The following is a 17,957-nucleotide window of genomic DNA, read 5'->3' as shown; positions in this document are numbered from 1 at the left end:
CACAGAGAGGAAGTCAGTACAACTGCAGTAAATCATTCAATAATGCTGCTTGAAGGTACATTCCACAATGTCGGGGAGAGTTATGGTTGAAGTGCGAACAGAGTTATTCAGGCTGACATTGGAAAGAAAATTCACTTTGATCAGCAATTTTCACAGTTCTTAATGAGATTTGATTCAGTGACTAATTTGAGGAATTAACAGGCAATGATTTTTTTTGGCAGCTAAATTTAAACACTGCATCTTCTCTACCTCGCAGAGAACTATGTCAAGTTTTGCACCGACTGAAAATTATGATGAAATTACAACGGAGCCATCATCTGTTGAGACTGCAGAAAACCTAATAAGGCAAAAGATAATGGATGCACAGTTTAAGTGTTATGAAAAAATGGTCAGGGACGTTTCATATAACAAACCAGGTAAGAGACAAGTAGGTAGAACTTGTACTCTTTAATAACATGGTTACTTACATTTCACCTTTCCTTCCGTATTAGCCGATATTGTTAACATGTCTATTTGTTCAGGTACTTCCCCTCTTCAATTCCATCATCATTATCATCCTCTCCTCAATAAAAGACTTTTGACCCCAAAATCGGTGCAAATTACTGTCCTTCTCAAAACTCCCTTTCCTTTCCTTTCCTTTACACCCACATTTCTGTAGCCAAAACAAGCTAACCCTCCTCAACATGTCTGCAGCCTTTGACACACTTGACCACATCAGCCTCCTCCAAAGGAGGAGGCATGGGGCACAGTGGTTAGCACTGCTGCCTCACTACACCAGGGACCCGGGTTCCATTACAGCCTTGGGTGACTGTCTTCATGGAGTTTGCACATTCTCCCTGTGTCTGTGTGGGTTTCCTTCAGGTGCTCCGGTTTCTTCCCACAGTCCAAGATTTGTGGGTAAGGTTGATTGGCCATGTTAAATTGCCCCTTTGTGTCAGAGGGATTAGCAGGGTAAATTAGTAGGATAGGGCCTGGGTGGGATTGTGGTTGGTGCAGACTCGATGGGCCAGGTGGCCTCCTTCTGCACTGTAGGGATTCTATGATTCTCAAACTTCTCTGTCATCCAGCTGTGAGATTGCAGATATTCGTTCCCATTTTTATGTATCTGGTTGTAAAATGAGATCCCCCTGAAATGGCATCTTTTCCAGCTCCCATACTTTTTCCTCTAGTGTCACCCAAGGATCTATCATTGGCCCGACTCCTATTTCTCATCTGAACTTCTGCCCACCATAGCCATGGCATCACTAAAACCGCTAACTTCAACCTTGATGGCACATGCTGACTCTGACCCGGCCTCAGCTCATTCACTGCTGAAAGTCTCATCCACATCATTGTTCAATTTGAGCATTTCAACATTCTCCTGGTCAGTCCCACATTCTGCCCTCTGTAAACTTGAGGTCCAAAGCTATTTATGTCCTAACTCTCACCAACTCCCTTTCACCCATCTCCCCTAAGGTCGCTGACCAACACTGGCTCCTGCTTAAACAACTCCTCAATTTTAAAATTCTTGTTCTTGTTTTCAAATCCCACCACACCTCGCTTTCCCTATCTGTGTCAATTCCTCCAGCTCCACAACCCTCTGAGATATCTGTGCTTCTCTCATTTCAATCTCTTAAACATCCACAACTTTAGTTGCTTCATCATTTGTGTCTGTGCCTTCAGCTGCTGAAGCAATAGGTCCTGGAATTCTCTTTTGGTCATCTGTACTAATATTTCCTCATATGGCTCAGTGTCAAAGTTTGCTCTATAAAGCTCCAGTGATGCACTTTGGTATGATTTATTTCATTAAAGCTGCTATATAAATACACATTGTTGTTGTTACAAATAACACTGGATATTCATTTGCCTGTGTTTTCTGACATTGCAGGTGTATACTGTAACAGAACCTGGGATGGATGGTTATGTTGGGATGATACACCAGCTGGAACACTAAGCATGCAGAGCTGCCCAAACCACTTTGATGACTTTGATGAAACCGGTAAGCAAGTTACATCTTTGTACTCCTTTTATAACTCCTGAGCATCCTACAGCTGTTCTATTCCCATAAAACACTAAAATATTTATTATGAAATTAATTCTGGAGAAAATCATAAACTCCTTGCTGCAAAATGGCTTTGTGGTATTTTCACGAGACTATTAATCCAGAAATGCAGCTAATGTTCTGGGAACCCGGGTTCGTCCTGCCGCAGCAGATGGTGGAATTTGAATTCATTAAAAATATCTGGAATTAAGAATCAACTGATGACCATGAAACCATTGTCGATTGTCAGAAAAACCCATCTAGTTCACTAATATTCTTTAGGGAAGGAAATCTGCCATCCTTACCTGGTCTGGTCTACATGTGACTCCAGAGCCACAGTAATTCGGTTGACTCTCAACTGCCCTCTGAAATGGTCTTAACAAGCCACTCAGTACAAGGGCAACTAGGGATAGGCAATAACTGCTGGCCAGCCAGTGACGCCCATATCCCAAGAATGAATAATTTTTAAAAATGGAGCACATGCTGAATGCCATCTTAATGAGGAGGTTAGACCTGGTGTATGGGGTGTGCACTGGTGTACAGGGTGTGCACTGGTGTATAGGGTATGCACTGGTGTACAGGATGTGCACTGGTATATAGGATGTGCAGTGGTGTATAGGGTGTGCACTGGTGTATGGGGTGTGCACTGGTGTATAGGGTGTGCACTGGTATACAGGATGTGCACTGGTATATAGGATGTGCAGTGGTGTATGGGGTGTGCACTGGTGTATAGGGTGTGCACTGGTGTATAGGGTGTGCACTGGTGTATGGGGTGTGCACTGGTATACAGGATGTGCACTGGTGTATAGGGTGTGCACTGGTATATGGGGCCTGCACTGGTGTATAGGGTGTGCACTGGTGTGTGGGGCCTGCACTGGTGTATAGGGTGTGCACTGGTGTGTGGGGTGTGCACTGGTGTATAGGGTGTGCACTGGTGTATAGGGTGTGCACTGGAAGAATGCAGAATAGACAGTTCATGATATCAGTCACGGTGTAACACTGACACTGCCATTTTTAACCTCTCTGCTCCAGCTATCATCTCATAATGTCACACAGCTCATCGCGTGTTCAGCAGCAAGAAGGAAGAAATTTGCTGTAATAATGCAGAATCATTGCTGTTCCTCAGTCTTTCTTCCAGCTTTTTAAAAGACTCATCAACAAATGGAGCTTAGTTACTGATGAATCAGGTTATCTTTCTGGTGCTTAAAAAACCCTTCTATTTCCTTAGTTAGCCCCTTGCTCTTCATGTGTTCATAAAATATCTTTTAGTTTTTCTTGATTTTACTTACGAATATTTTTCATGCCCTCTCTTTGTTTAGCTAGTTTCCTTTTAATTTCACCCCTGCACTTTCTGTACTTCTCCAGGCTTTCTGCAGTACTAAGCTCTCAGTATCTGACAATGTTTCCGCTTTTAGTCTTATCCTACTCTGTGTGCTCTTTGACATCTAGAGGGACCTCGGAACATAAGAATATGGAACTTAGGAGCAGGAATAGACCATTCGGCCCTTCAAATCTAACTGTGCCATTTGATAAGATCATGGCTGATCTGCTCGTGCTCTCAACCCGACTTTCCTACCTGACCCCTCCTCCCCCCGCTCCTCCCAAAACCTTTGACTCTTGTGTCTAACAAAAATTAATCTAATTTAACTTTGAATAAATTTAATGACCTAGCCTTCACTGTTTTAGGGGACGAGAATTTGACAAACCCTCTTTAAGAGAGAAATTTATCCGAATCTCCATCTTAAAAGGAAGACCTCTTATTCTTAAACTATGTCCTTTAGTTCTAGTGCCTCCACACAAGAGTAAACATCAACCCTATCATATCCCTTTTCATTCTTCTAAACTCCAGTGTGTATAGGCTGAACCTGTTCAACCTTTCTTCATAATATAAGCCCTCCATCCCAGGGATAAAATTTCTACGGAAGTCCTTCAAATGCAAATATATCCTTTTTCAAATATGGAGACCAAAATTGGTCACAATATCCCAAATGCAGTCTCACTAAGGTCCTGTACAGCTGCAATAAAACCTCCCTAATTTGTATTCCATTCTATTTGCTTTCCTAATCACTTGCTGCACCTATGTGCTAATGTTTCAAACATTGAATTCCTGATTCATGTACCAGGACACTCAGATCTTACTGCACCGCTAAGTTCTCCAATTTCTCTCTATTTAAATAGTATACTACTTTTCTATTCTTCTTGCCAAAATGAACAAGTTCACATTTTCTCACATTATATTCCATCGGGCAATTTTTTGCTCACTTACTTAACTCTTTACCTCCATCTGACAGCTTATTTTCCTACTTACTGTGTCACCAGTAAATTTAGCTACCCCACATTCTGTTACTTTATCCAGATTGATGCACTATCAATCAAGCAAAGACTAGTTTATATGCAAGAACAAATAGGCTTTTATTCGCAAAAGACTTGGAGCACCCCCATGCTGATGAACTGGTCCCGAGACTGAGGCAGGGGGGTGGGGAGCAGTCACCTTTATACCTGGACCGGGGAGGAGGAGTCCCAGGCAGGGCCGGCAGGGGCATGTCCAGGCATGTCACACACACACAGGCAATAAGTGGTTTACCACACAGCTCATTGATATAGATTGTAAATAATTGAGGCCTCAGCACTGATCTCTGCAGCACTCCACTATTTACAATTTGCCGACCCAAAAAGACTGGTTGATCTGTGCGTTTAAGAGATCCGTGGATAGGTTCATGGACGAAAAGAAATTGGTTTAGGTTGGAGGGTCACAGTTTTTTTTTTAACTGGTCGGTGCAACATCGTGGGCCGAAGGGCCTGTTCTGCGCTGTAGTGTTCTATGTTCTATGTTCTATGTTCTCTGCTTCCTGTTAGCTAACTAATCTTTTATCCATGCTAATATGTTACTCCCTACACCATGTGCTCCTACCTAGTGTAGTAACTTTTGATGTGGCACTTCATCAAATGCCTTTTGGAAATACAAACATGTCACATCTGCTGGTTCCTCTTCATCTAACTTGCTTGTTACTCTCGCAAAGAGTTCTAATAAATTATTTAAACACCATTTCCCATTCACAAAGCTATGTTGTCTCTGCCTGATCCTACCATGATATTTTAAGCATCCTTTTCCCGATTGGCAGGCAGTGACTAGTGGGGAACTGCAGGGATCTGTGCTCGAACCCAACTGTTTACATTATATATTAATGATTTGGAAAAGGAACTAAATATATTATCTCCAAATCTGCAGATGATTCCAAGTTGGGTGGGAGGATCAGCTGTGAGGATGATGCAGAGATGCTTCTGCATGATTTAGACAGGCTGAGTGAATGCGCATATGCATGCCAGATGCCACATAATATGGATAAATATGAGGTAATTAACATTGGTAGCAATAATAGGAATGCAGATTATTATTTAAATGGGTGTAAATTGAAAGAGGTGGATACTCAGCGAGATCTTGGTGTCCTCTTGCATCAGTCACTGAAAGTAAGCACGGAGGTACACCAGACAATAAAGAAGGCAAATGGTATGTCGGCTTTCATAGTGAGAACTTTTAAGTAAAAGTAGAATGGATCTGAAACAATGATAATACGGAGTACAGGAGAGAGATAGAGGATCTGGTGAATTGGTACAATGACAATAATCCCTCCCTCAATGTCAGTAAAACAAAGGAGGTAGTCATCGACTTCAGGAAGCGTAGTCTAGGACATGCCCCTGTCTACATCAACGGGGAAAAAGTGGAAATGGTCGAGAGCTTCAAGTTTTTAGGGGTCCAGATCAGCAACAACCTGGTCCCTCCACGCTGGTGCTATAGTTAAAAAAGCCCACCAATGCCTCTACTTTCTCAGGAGGTTAAGGAAATTCGGCATGTCCACTACAACTCACCAGCTTTTCTATATAGACCATAGAAAGCATCCTTTCTGGCTGTATCACTACTTGGTACAGCTTCAGCTCTGACCAAGACTGCAACAAACTACATAGGGCAGTGAACGAAGCCCAGTCCATCACCCAAACCAGCCTCCCATCCATTGATTCTGTCTACACTTCCCACTGCCTCAGAAAAGCAGCCAGCATAATCAAGGACCCTATGCACCCCAGACATACTCACTTCCACCTATTTACATTGGGAAAAAGATACAAAAGCCTGAGGACATGTATCAACCGACTCAAGAACTTCTTCCCTGCTGAATGGACTTACCTTATACTAAGTTGATCTTTCTCTACACCCTAGCTATGACTGTAACACTACATTCTGCACCCTCTCCTTTCCTTCTCTATGAACAGTATGCTTTGTCTGTACAGTGCACAAGAAGCAATACTTTTCACTGTATACTAATACATGTGACAGTAAAAAATCAAATCAAGTATAGGCTGTGGTGAACCATAGATGGTTACCACTATGGGTACTGAACCATAGATGGTTATCACTATGGGTACTCGTACATATGTTACTCTTGTTACTGTTGGGGTTAGGGTTGGGGTGTTCCACCTGTTGGTATTGTTCTGTGGTACACTCCGGTTGGCTCCGCCTATCTATAGGAATATAAAGGTCACTGCACTGCCTAGTGACCCTTTAGTCTGGGATTGTATTGTTAAGCAGTATGCTCCATTCTTGTTGCTAATAAAAGCCTTTATTTCCCGGGTACGATCCAGCCTCCCGAGTGAATTAATCGCGCATCATAGGCGTAGAGATGTTTTACTGCAGTTGCATAGGGCGTTGGTGAGGCCACACCTGGAGTATTGTGTGCAATTTAGGTATCCTTATCTGAGGAAGGATGTCCTTGCTATAGAGTGAGTACAGCGAAGGTTATCAGGCTGATTCCTGGTATGGCAGTTCTGTTATGTAAGGAAAGACTAAATTGGTTAGGATTATATTCACTGGAGTGTAGAAGAGTGAGAGGAGATCTCATAGAAATGTATAAAATTCTAACAGGATTAGACAGGTTGGATTCTGAAAGAATATCCCCAATGGTGGGGGAGTCCAGAACTAGGGGTCATAGTTGGAGGATAAGGGTAAACCTTTTGGAACTGAGGTGAGTTGAAATTTTTTCACCCAGAGAGTGGTGAATCTGTTGAACTCACTACCACAGAAAGTAGTTCAGGCCAAAACATTGTGTGATTTCAAGAAGAAATTAGATTTAGCTCTTGAGGCTAAATGAATCAAAGGATATGGGGGGAATCAGGATATTGAAATTGACAACCAGCCATCAAAATGAATGGCAGAACTGGCTCAAAGGGCTGAATGGTTTACCCCTGCTTCTATTTTCTATGTATGGTTCTACGAATCCTGCCATTATCGTAATAATGGATTCTAGCAATTTCCCTCTGACAGACAGGCTAACCAGAGTAAAGTTTCCAGCTTTTTGTCCCCTTCCTTTCTTGAATAAAGATAATAAATACATTTACTATTTTCCAATCTACTGGAACCCTTCCAGGATTTAAGGAAATTTGGAAGATTATAAGTAATGCATCGACTATCTCTGTAGCCACTTCTTTTAAGGCCTTAAGATGCAGGTCATGGGGACTTGTCCTGGAGATGTACCAGCCCTTAGATCTGAAGGTTTTCCCACCACCTTTTCCCTGGTATTGGCGATTGTTTTAAGTTTCTCTCTCTCTCTCTCTCTCTTTCACCTCTCAATTTTCAAGTATCTTTGAAATTGAATGTCTCAACATTTTTTGTGGGAATGTGCTTGTTCTGAACACTTTACATCTCATCCTTGAAGTGCCTCCCACTGCTCTGATACTGATTCACCTTCAGAAGCTGTTTCGTGGCTACTTTTGTTAAATCACACCTCAGCTTTGTAAATTTAGCTTTTCCCCACTTGAGAACATCTACTCTTAATCTACCTTTTATCCTTTTTCATAACGACATTAAGTGTAACTGAATGATGATCACGATCCCGCTGATCAACATCCACCTACCCAGCTCCATTCCCTGAAACAAAGTTCAGACCTGTCCTTGCCCTTTTTGAGCTTGCTACATACTGACTAAAAGCATTCACTCAAATGCACTTTGAGAATCCTGTGCTGGCTCTACCTATTGCTCTGATTCTCTGATTCTATCACAGTTATTATTAGGGTAGTTGAAATCCTTTCCTATTACTGTCCTACTGTAGATGCACTTCTCAGGATTTTTCCCACATATTTTCTCTTCTACCTTCCCCTGAGAGTTTGGAGATTTATTCTACACCCGAGTGTGCTTGTCATATTTTTGTTCTTAATTCCAACTCAAATGGCCTCACTTGTTTGTGCCATATCGTCCCAGCTCACAGCTATAATTGTTTCTTTCGTCAATATTGTGACCCACCTCCTGCTTTCTTATCCACCTCCCTATCTTGTCTGAAAACACAATAACCGGGAATGTGGAGCTGTTATTGCTGCCCTTTGCACCATGCTTTAATGTTAGCTGTGATATCATATTTCCAAGTGCCCATCTGTACCCTCAGCTCATCCCCCTTATTCACTAGACTCCCTATGGTAAAGTATATCCATGACACATCTCTAATCTCCTTTTGTTGTCTATTTTCTAATCTTCCATTTCAAGCCTTGTTTCTTTCCTTTCTGTGTGATGAACATAGGAACTTAGGAATAGGAGTTTAGCATCTCAAGTCTGTTCTGCCATTCAATGAACCATGGCCGATCTTTGACCATATCTCTACTTGTAGATAATAGCAGCATTCCACGAGCCTGTTTGATGATTTTGTTTGTATCTAGAATGTTAAATATTTCTTTGTATCTCCACTATTCCAGCTTTTTGTCATTTAGGATGAACCTTATTCTATCCTTTCTGGGCCAGAGTGGATATCCTCACACTTGGCGGCGTGCATAGACATGTCTCCCTAGACAATGCTCTTTGTATCTTGGGAGCCTGCAAGCTCACTTTTCATTGTATTTGCATTTGTGCACTATACAGTGACAATAAAGCTGAATTGAACTGAACTAAATTGAATTGAATTGAACTTGCCAACATTGAAATTCATTTACCACAGTTTTGTCCATTCAGTTAATCTATCAATATCTTTTTGCATTCTTATACTTCTGCTTACATTGTTTAAAATAACACCCATCTTTGTGTCATCAACAAATTTGCATATGTAGCATTCAATTCCATTGTTTAAATCGTAAATAAAATTGTGAATATTTGAGGCCCCAAAATGTTCAGGTCACCACTAATCACCTCCTGCAAATTAGAGTACCTGCCTTTTACAGCATCTGTATCTTGCCACTCAGCCAATTTTCTAACCAGGCCAATAATTTGCCTTCAATTTCATGAAATGCAGCTTTAACTAATAGTCTTTTATGAACTACTTTTTACCAAATGCCTTCTGGAAATCTAAATAAATAACATCCATCGGCATTCCTCTGTCCAGTGCTTTAGTCTTCTCTTCAGAAATTCAGTCAGATTTGTCAGGCACGGCCCAATCCATTTTGGTTCCCTCTGATCATCTGAAATTTTTTAAGGTTATTAATCACCCTATCCTTAATTTATATTCCTGCAATTTCCTGACTACAGTTGTGAAGCTAACTACTCTTAATACTCAAGTTCACATCCTCCTGCCAAACGTTCCCATTAACAAATCTCTCCACATTGAATTTAGTCCCAACCCTGTTGAGGTGCTCTTCCTCCAACCTTTACCTGCCCCGATACCCCCTGAACCAATCTGAATGTTTCAAGAATCTAAAACCTGGCTCCTGCGTCATCTCATCTGCCATCTATTAATCTGCTCTTTCTGTAGTCACAAACATGAAAGACTGGGTGCAATCCAGAGATTGTTGACTATCTTTGAGGTCATCCCTTTTAAGTTCCTTCCGAGCTCCTTAACATTTTCTTTGAATGAGCGTATCCCTCTTTCTGCCAATGCCGTTGGTATTCTCATGGACCAAAACCTCTCGCTGTTCACCCTGTTTCTTCAGGATCCTCTGCAGCTTCTCAATGACATCTGTGACCTTAATATGTGGGAGGCAACAAACCACCTTAGAATCACACCGCAGGGTGCAGAGGGTGGCATGGTGGCACAGTGGTTATCACTGCTGCCTCACAGTGCCAGGAACCCGGGTTCAATTCCTGGCTTGGGTCACTATCTATGCGGAGTCTGCACATTCTCCTCCTACCTGCATGGGTTTCCTCCAGGTTCTCCGGTTTCCCCCCACAGTCTGAAAGACATGCTGGTTAGGTGCATTGGCCATGCTAAATTCTCCCTCAGTGTACCCGAACAGGTGCCTGAATGTGGCAACTAGGGGATTCTCACAGTAACTTTTTTGCAGTGTTAGTGTAAGCCTACTGTGACTAATAAATAAACTTGAAAAGATGCCTGTCAGTTCTCATATCTGTTGAATCCATTATCTCAGTTACTTTTTTAAAATCCTCTTCCAGCCTGCTGCACAGGTAAGCCATGGTATCATGGCCATATACCTCTCTCTGCTGCTACCCTGCCACATATGCTTGGGCTGATAATTGACAAATAACATTTAAGCCACAAAAGTGCCAGGCAATGATTATCTCCAACAAGTGAGAATCACACCATCTCGCCCTGACAGTCAATGGTATGACCATCATTGGATCCCCCACTACCAAAGTCGTGGGGTAACCATTAATCAGGAGCTTAATTGGCCCAGCCAAATAAATGCTGCAGCTACAACAGCATGTCAGAGACTACAAATTCTCATTTCCCACAGTCTAACCACCTTATACAAGGCCAGGTCTGGACTTTGATGGAATATTTTCCACGTGCTTGGATCAGTGCAACTCCAACAACACGCAAGAAGGTCAACGTTGTCCAAAACAAAGTGACCTGCTTGATCATCACCCCATCCACCACCGTAATCATGCATTCCTTCTACCACTGGCACAGTGGCAACAGTGTGTATCATCTGCAAGATGCACGACAGCATCTCATCATGGCTCCTTAAGCAGCACTTCCAAACCGACAAGCTCTACCATCTAGAAGCACAGGGGCAGCAGATATATGGGAGCACCACCACCTGCAAGTTCTCCTCCAAGCCACACAACATCCTAACATAGAACTATATTGCCTTCCCTCATCGTTGCAGCATCTAAATCTTGGAACTCCCTCTCAAACAACATGTAGGTGTACATACAACACATGGACTGCAGCAGGCCAAGAATGTTGCTCACCACCTCTTTCTCATGGGAAATTAGGGAATGGGCAATAAATTCTGACTTTGGCCATGATACTAACACACCAAGAGAAAAATGAAAAAGATTCTTGGTAGGTGAGTGAAAGGAGTATGGTACACTGAGCAATATGTATGGAATGGTGCAGTTGTTAGGATATAGCATTTGAAGAGAATTCACTGACCTGGATGATTCATGTGAGGTCATTAAGTTTCTTCGCAGCACAACATCTGTATTGTTAGGTTGACACTGTTTGCTGTGACCACTGTGGCTATTTGCTCTCATTCCTTCTACGTGCTTGTATGGAGACCTCGTAGCGCCACACTCTGTTCCCCCCCCCCCCCCCCCCCCCCCCCCCGCCCCGCCAACCACATTCAGCTCAACTCTTCACCTCCACCTCCTGAACTAGTACTGCACTAGGGAATCTGGAAGCCACTCTCTACTATACTGCACTACCTTTACTCTTCCTATAAACAAGTGTCTGACTTACAACAGTGTTGTCCAAAGTGCTCACCACTCAACCACTTGTGACGAATAGGCCAGGCATGTGGTAAATTGATGTCCTTAATCAGGTGGGAGATTTTAATCAGATAAACATTCAAATCCTGTGGCAGTTCATTCAACTGAAGACACTGATCTGTATTCAGTCCGACAATCCATGGCCAAGTCAAAAGTAAGTGAAATTCCTGAAAGAGAAACAATGCTTAACATTAATGAGTGTAGTCTAGCTCCATAAAGTTGCATGGTAAAGAGATCCCTGTTGTGTGGTTTGGGTTGAAGTGGGACTCAATGAATTGGAAGGCCACAAAAGTAGCACCTCTATTCAAGAGAAAAAAGAGAAAGAAAGCTGAACACCATCGGTCAGTAAGCCTAATGTCTATCATTAGGAAAATGCTACAATCCTTTATTTAAAAAAGGCAGTAGAAAGACATTTAGAAAATCACAATACAGTCGAGAGGAGTCAACATGGTTTTGTGAAAGGTGATACGTATTTGACAAATTTCTTAGAGTTCTTTGAGGATCTAACAAACAGAGTGGATAAATGAGAACCAGTCGGTGTAGTACAGTTGGATTTCCAATTGGCATGCAACAAGGTGCCGCATAAAAGGCCACGACACAAAATAAAAGCTTATGGTTTTAGGGGTAATATATTAGCATTAATATAAACAGAGAACCGGCTATCTAATGGAAAACTGAATGTCAAGATAACTGGGTCATTTTCATTCTCATTTTCAGGATGGCAGACTATGACTAGCTAGTGGAATGCCACAGGGATCAGTGCTGGAGCCTCATCTATTTCCGATCTATATTAATGACTTGGACTTGTCTGTATTGTAGCCAAATTTGCTGATGACACAAAGATAGGAAGGAAAACAAGTTGTGAAGAGGATGCAAAGGGTCCGACTTTACCATCAAGTTGCGCCCATTTTTGGGCGCGAAAACTTGGTAAAGTCGGGCATGAGATGAGTAGCGCGATCCGCACCCATCCCTGCGCCGGTTCCCCCTTTACCAAGGGCCGAAAATGGCCACCATCAGGACATTTAAATTGACCTAATGGGCTGCATGCCCAAACTTACCAGCACTTCCCCCTTTACCACCGCGTTTGCCCGTCCAGATTTGGCGTGAAACAGACATGATCCGCAAAGGTCCGATTTGGGCACTTCAGCTTCTAAGGACGTAAGTTCCGAGCATCCGGCGGCTCTCTGCATAAGATCGGTGGGTGGTGGGGTGGGGGGGGAGGTGGGTCAGATGGCTCCACTCAGATCGGTGGGGGGGGGGGTTGGCAGGGCAGGGCAGGGTGGGGCAGGGGATTCCACTGCCACTCTGCGTGTGAAAGGTGGAGGAGAAGGGGAGGTCCGCTGGCACTCTGCGTGCGATTGGTGGGAGGAAGGGGAGAGGGGCCCATGATCAGTCTGGGTGGCAGGGGATGGGGGGATAAGGGGGTCATTAATGTTGTGGGGTGGGGCAATGTCTGTGGGGGCCAGGGAGAGGCATTATCCAGCCTGGGAGCGATGTGGCAGGGGAGCGTTTTTCTATCTGTTTTTACTGCGCATGCGCAGTTTGTGGCGCCGATCAGAGCTGCAGCGTTTCAAAGAACAAAAAAAGAACAAAGAAAATTACAGCACGGGAACAGGCCCTTCGGTCCTCCAAGCCTGCACCGACCATGCTGCCCGACTTAACTAAAACCCCCTACCCTTCCGGGGACCATATCCCTCCATTCCCATCCCATTCATGTATTTGTCAAGACGCCCCTTAAAAGTCACTACCGTATCCGCTTCCACTACCTCCCCTGGCAATGAGTTCCAGGCACCTACTACTCTCTGTGTAAAAAATCTGCCTCGTACATCTCCTTTAAACCTTGCCCTCGCACCTTAAACCTATGCCCCCAAGTAATTGACTCTTCCACCCTGGGGAAAAGCTTCTGACTATCCACTCTGTCCATGCGTCTCATAATCTTGTAGACTTCTATCAGGTCTCCACTCAACCTCCGTTGCTCCAGTGAGAACAAACCAAGTTTCTCCAACCTCTCCTCATAGCTAATGCCCTCCATACCAGGCAACATCCTGGTAAATCTTTTCTGTACCCTCTCCAAAGCCTCCACATCCTTCAGGCAGTGTGGCGACCAGAATTGAACACTATATTCCAAGTGCGGCCTCACTAAGGTTCTATAAAGCTGCAACTTGACTTGCCAATTTTTAAACTCAATACCCTGGCCAATGAAGGCAAACATGCTGTATGCCTTTTTGACTATCTTCTCCAACTGCATTGCCACTTTCAGTGACCTGTGTACCTGTACACCCAGATCCCTTTGCCTATCAATACTCTTAGGGTTCTGCCATTTACTGTATATTTCCTATCTGGAAATAACGTGCCTATTTCGGGCACATTAAGCCCCGTCCACAGGCTTCTGCAGCACGATTCGGAATCACTGCTATTTTTTCAGGCAGAATGCGCATCGGGGTGCCTGAGAACGGGTTTAAAAGTCGGATCTGAAACACTCCCAGTTTCAAGTCCGCCCAACACTGAGAATCAAAATGGTAAAAAGGGCCCAAAGAGTCTGCAAAGGGATATAGAGAGGTTAAATATGTTGGCAAAAATCTGGCAGATAGAATATCATGCCCCTCTTTACCAGGAAGAACAGAGAAGCAGAGTATCATTTAAGGGACACTGCAGAATGCTATGGTACAGATGGATTTGTACATAAATCTTAAAATGTCAGCATGCAAGTACAGCAAGTAATCAGGAAGGCAAGTGGAATATTGTCCTTTATTGCAACGGGGAGAGAGTATAAAAGTAGCAAAGTCGTGATACAACTGTACAGACCAGTTGGTGAGGAGCACTGTACAGTTCTGGTCATCTCTCTTAAGGAAGGATATACTTGTATTGGAAGCAGTTCAGGGTAGGTTCACTGGGCTGATTCCTGGGAGGGAGGAGTTGTTTTGTGATGAAACGTTTAGTACATTTGGCCTGTCCCCAATGGATTTTGGGAAAATAAGAATCATAGAATCCCTACAGTGTAGAAGGAGGCCATTTGGCCCATCGAGCCTGCACCAACAACAATCCCAACCAAACCTCATTTATTTACCCTGCTAATGCCCCTGACACTAAGGGGCAATTTATCATAACCAATTCACCTAACCCGCGCATCTTTGGAGTGTGGGTGGACACCAGTGCACCCAGAGGAAACCCACGCAGACACTGGAACAATGTGCAAACTCCACACAGACAGTCACCCGAGACGGGTGTGAGGCAGCAGTGCTAACCACTGTGCCATTGTGCTGTATATTATAAAAACATATAAATTTCTGGAGGGGGAGGGAGGTTTGACAGAATAGATTGTGAGAGGCTGTTTCCCTTTTGTGGAGAATCTAGTATGGGAAGGCGCATTTTCAAAATGAGAAGTCTCCAATTTAAGATGGAGATGAGGAGGAATTTCTTCTTTCTTGGGCTGTTAGTGTTTGGAATTCGCTTCCCCAGAGAGCAGTGCAGGTCACATCATTGAATATATTCTCAGTTGAGTTAGACAGGCTTTGATTAACAAGGAAGTCAAAACTTATGCAGGGTTGACAAGAAAGTGGAGATAAGGCCACAATCAGATCAATCATGGTCTCATTGAATAGTGAAGCAGCCTCAATGGGCCGAATGGCCTGTTCTTATTTATCATATTCTCATGCACAGGCATCACAGTGTAAACCGTTGTATGCTTCAGGACCAAAATGTGCAGCCTTCTTTGCGTATTTCCGACATTTTGGAGGGAGTTCAGCAAAAGGGCCTCAAACAAGGGTGAGATCTATATGAAATGGAACAAATGCTTATGGAGAGGGAGTGGTACAGGGTGAGGTGTTCTGGATGGAAAAGCCAGAATTCCAGCTTTCCCAGTCGAAACTAGGTTATATTTGCATTAGTTTCACCAAGTCTCCTACCCAACAGCCAGCCTGATCAACTGGTGGCCAGTCTGTTTGACTTTAAAGCATATGGCATAAGGTCTCATTCTAGCACCAGTGAGTGAAGAGCACGATGGGAAGGGATCACAACAGCATTTGTGGAGGATTATGATCAGTTGGAGAGATATTGTGGGCAGGGGATGATACTGGTGAGAGATCAGGGACAGAGCATAAAAATGTGGGGAAATCACAGGGTGACATCAGGGAGGGTGAGAAACCATGGAGGTGGTGTATTGGGGAACCATGGGGACGGACAGCTATGTTTGTCGAGCTTGAAGAAAGGGCCCATAAGCAGTTGTATAATTGCACTTATATTAATCAGCTCAAGTCACCATCTTTTAGCTGCCCAGTTTCCCAATGCTCAGAAAACCCAGCTGAAATAAATAAAAAATAAAAAACAGGTAAAAATGGATACATGTCATAATATTCCACTGACTGACTTGACCTCTGTTAAAAGCAGAAGGATAGAAATCATTTTGGGTCAGGTTTGAAATCATTCAAACTTTAACTTCTCATCCAAACACAAATCCATCCACTATTGGGGTAGAAGTATTCTGATTGAGTTCCATTCTAAGGTGGGAATTCCTACTTGGTCTTGTGCAGGTGGAGCACATAAGTGCCCAGCAATGTATGGCATGAGTGAGGAAACCCTTTGGGTAATTGGACTCCGAATTATTGTGTATAATGGATAATACAGATTCAGCTGTCAATAAACTTGCTTTCCTATTTTCATATCCTTTCTCAATCTCTCTGCAACATTCAAGGGTATTTAGAGTTGTTGGGGCCAAGGGACCAAATTTGTAATTTAGGAGGATATAGTAAAGGAAGGAAGATCTCTCTGAGCTGAGGGATTCAGGTTCGATAGCTCTGGGATATGGCAATGAAGGTTCTCTGTAAATACTGTGATGGCCCATGTGCTTTGAGGAAAAAACAAGAATATCTTTTATCTCAGAGTGACAGTCCATTAAGAACAAGATTTCTCTGAAAGATGACTTATTGTAAAAGGCAGCTGGATTTCAGTAAATGATTGTATGACCAAGTTGCATGTGGGTTCACCCGAGGCTGGAATTGAACCCAGGTCCCTGGCATTGTGAGGCAGCAGTGCTACCCACTGTCCCTCTGATCCTTTGTACTTCCCAGCGTCCTACCATTCATTGTGTATTTTCTTGCCTTGTTAGTACTCCCAAAATACATCACCTCAGGGTTAAATATGGAAAATGTAGAATATCTGAGATCAATAAAGCCCATTTCTTTGGTGATACACTAAGGAGCACATTGACTCATTGTCCAGCATCCACCATTACATTTTATTAAGTCAGATGTACTTTGAGTTCATGTTATAATTGCTGCCAACTCTCCAATAGCAAACTAATGGTGGTGAATTAGCATAACTATTTTTACCATATTTTTATTTTTGCTGTTGAAACTACCCTTCAATATTAAGAGGAATGTTTTACCAAAAGAGGACAGAATGCTGTGTCAGTTATAAAAAGAAAGTTTAAAGAAGAGTGAATCCAATTATGGACCATTCTTGTGGAGGTGGAGGGCATGTCTAAGTCAGCACTTTGCATGTGTCTTTGCTAGAGAAGCTAATGCTGCCAATGCAGCAGAAAGGAAGAGGCATTAGCAATAATTGTTGGGCTAAGAATGTTAAAAAAAGGCATTGAAAAGCTTGGTAGTCCTCCAAATAGAGAACCCATCCTGTACAAATGGAATACAACTTAAGTTCCTGAGGAAAGTAAGAGTGGAGATTTTGGAGGGTCTGACCATAATCTTCCAATCCTTGTTAGATATTAGGAAGTAAGTGAGACAGTGCTTGTGGGGTACTGAGTGCCAGGGAAATGGAGATTGCAAAGGTTATATCTCGATTTTTAAAAAGAGCGAGCAGATGTTAGACCATTCCACTTTAGGCCAGTCAGCCTAACATCAGTGATGGGGAAACGTTTGAGGGCAATAATCTGGGACAAAAATAATTCAACATTTTGAAAAGGGCTTATAAGTGACTGTCAGCATTGATTTGTTAATTGCAAATTGCATTTGGCAAAATTGATTGCGTTCTTTAATGAAGATTGATGAGGGGAGGTGTCATTAATGCTTTGTTTATGGACTACCAAAAGGTGTTGAGTAATATACCTGTTAACACCTGTTAAACTCATTAACGATAGTCAGCATGGTTTTGTGAGAGGGAGGTCATGCCTCACTAACCTGGTGGAGTTTTTTGAAGAAGTGACCAAAATGGTTGACGAGGGAAGGGCCGTGGATGTCGTCTATATGGACTTTAGTAAAGCGTTTGACAAAGTCCCTCATGGTAGGCTGGTGAAAAAGGTTGGATCTCATGGGATAAAGGGGGAGGTGGCTAGATGGGTGGAGAACT

The 17,957-nt window shown here is 43.0% G+C and overlaps 1 protein-coding gene across 1 annotated transcript in view; it reads left to right on the top strand.

Moving 5' to 3' along the window:
* Window positions 1-17,957, top strand: part of calcr (calcitonin receptor) — a 304,999-nt gene that overhangs the window by 131,055 nt on the left and 155,987 nt on the right. The window contains exons 3-4 of the mRNA XM_078237649.1: window positions 257-416; window positions 1,868-1,978. Of these exons, the coding sequence (XP_078093775.1) occupies window positions 257-416; window positions 1,868-1,978 (271 nt within the window). The remainder of the gene's footprint in view (window positions 1-256; window positions 417-1,867; window positions 1,979-17,957) is intronic.

Source organism: Mustelus asterias, chromosome 2, assembly GCF_964213995.1.
Source record: "Mustelus asterias chromosome 2, sMusAst1.hap1.1, whole genome shotgun sequence".
Taxonomy (NCBI): domain Eukaryota; kingdom Metazoa; phylum Chordata; class Chondrichthyes; order Carcharhiniformes; family Triakidae; genus Mustelus; species Mustelus asterias.
Note: the sequence above shows the minus strand (reverse complement) of the source record. Positions and strands in the feature narration are given on the sequence as shown.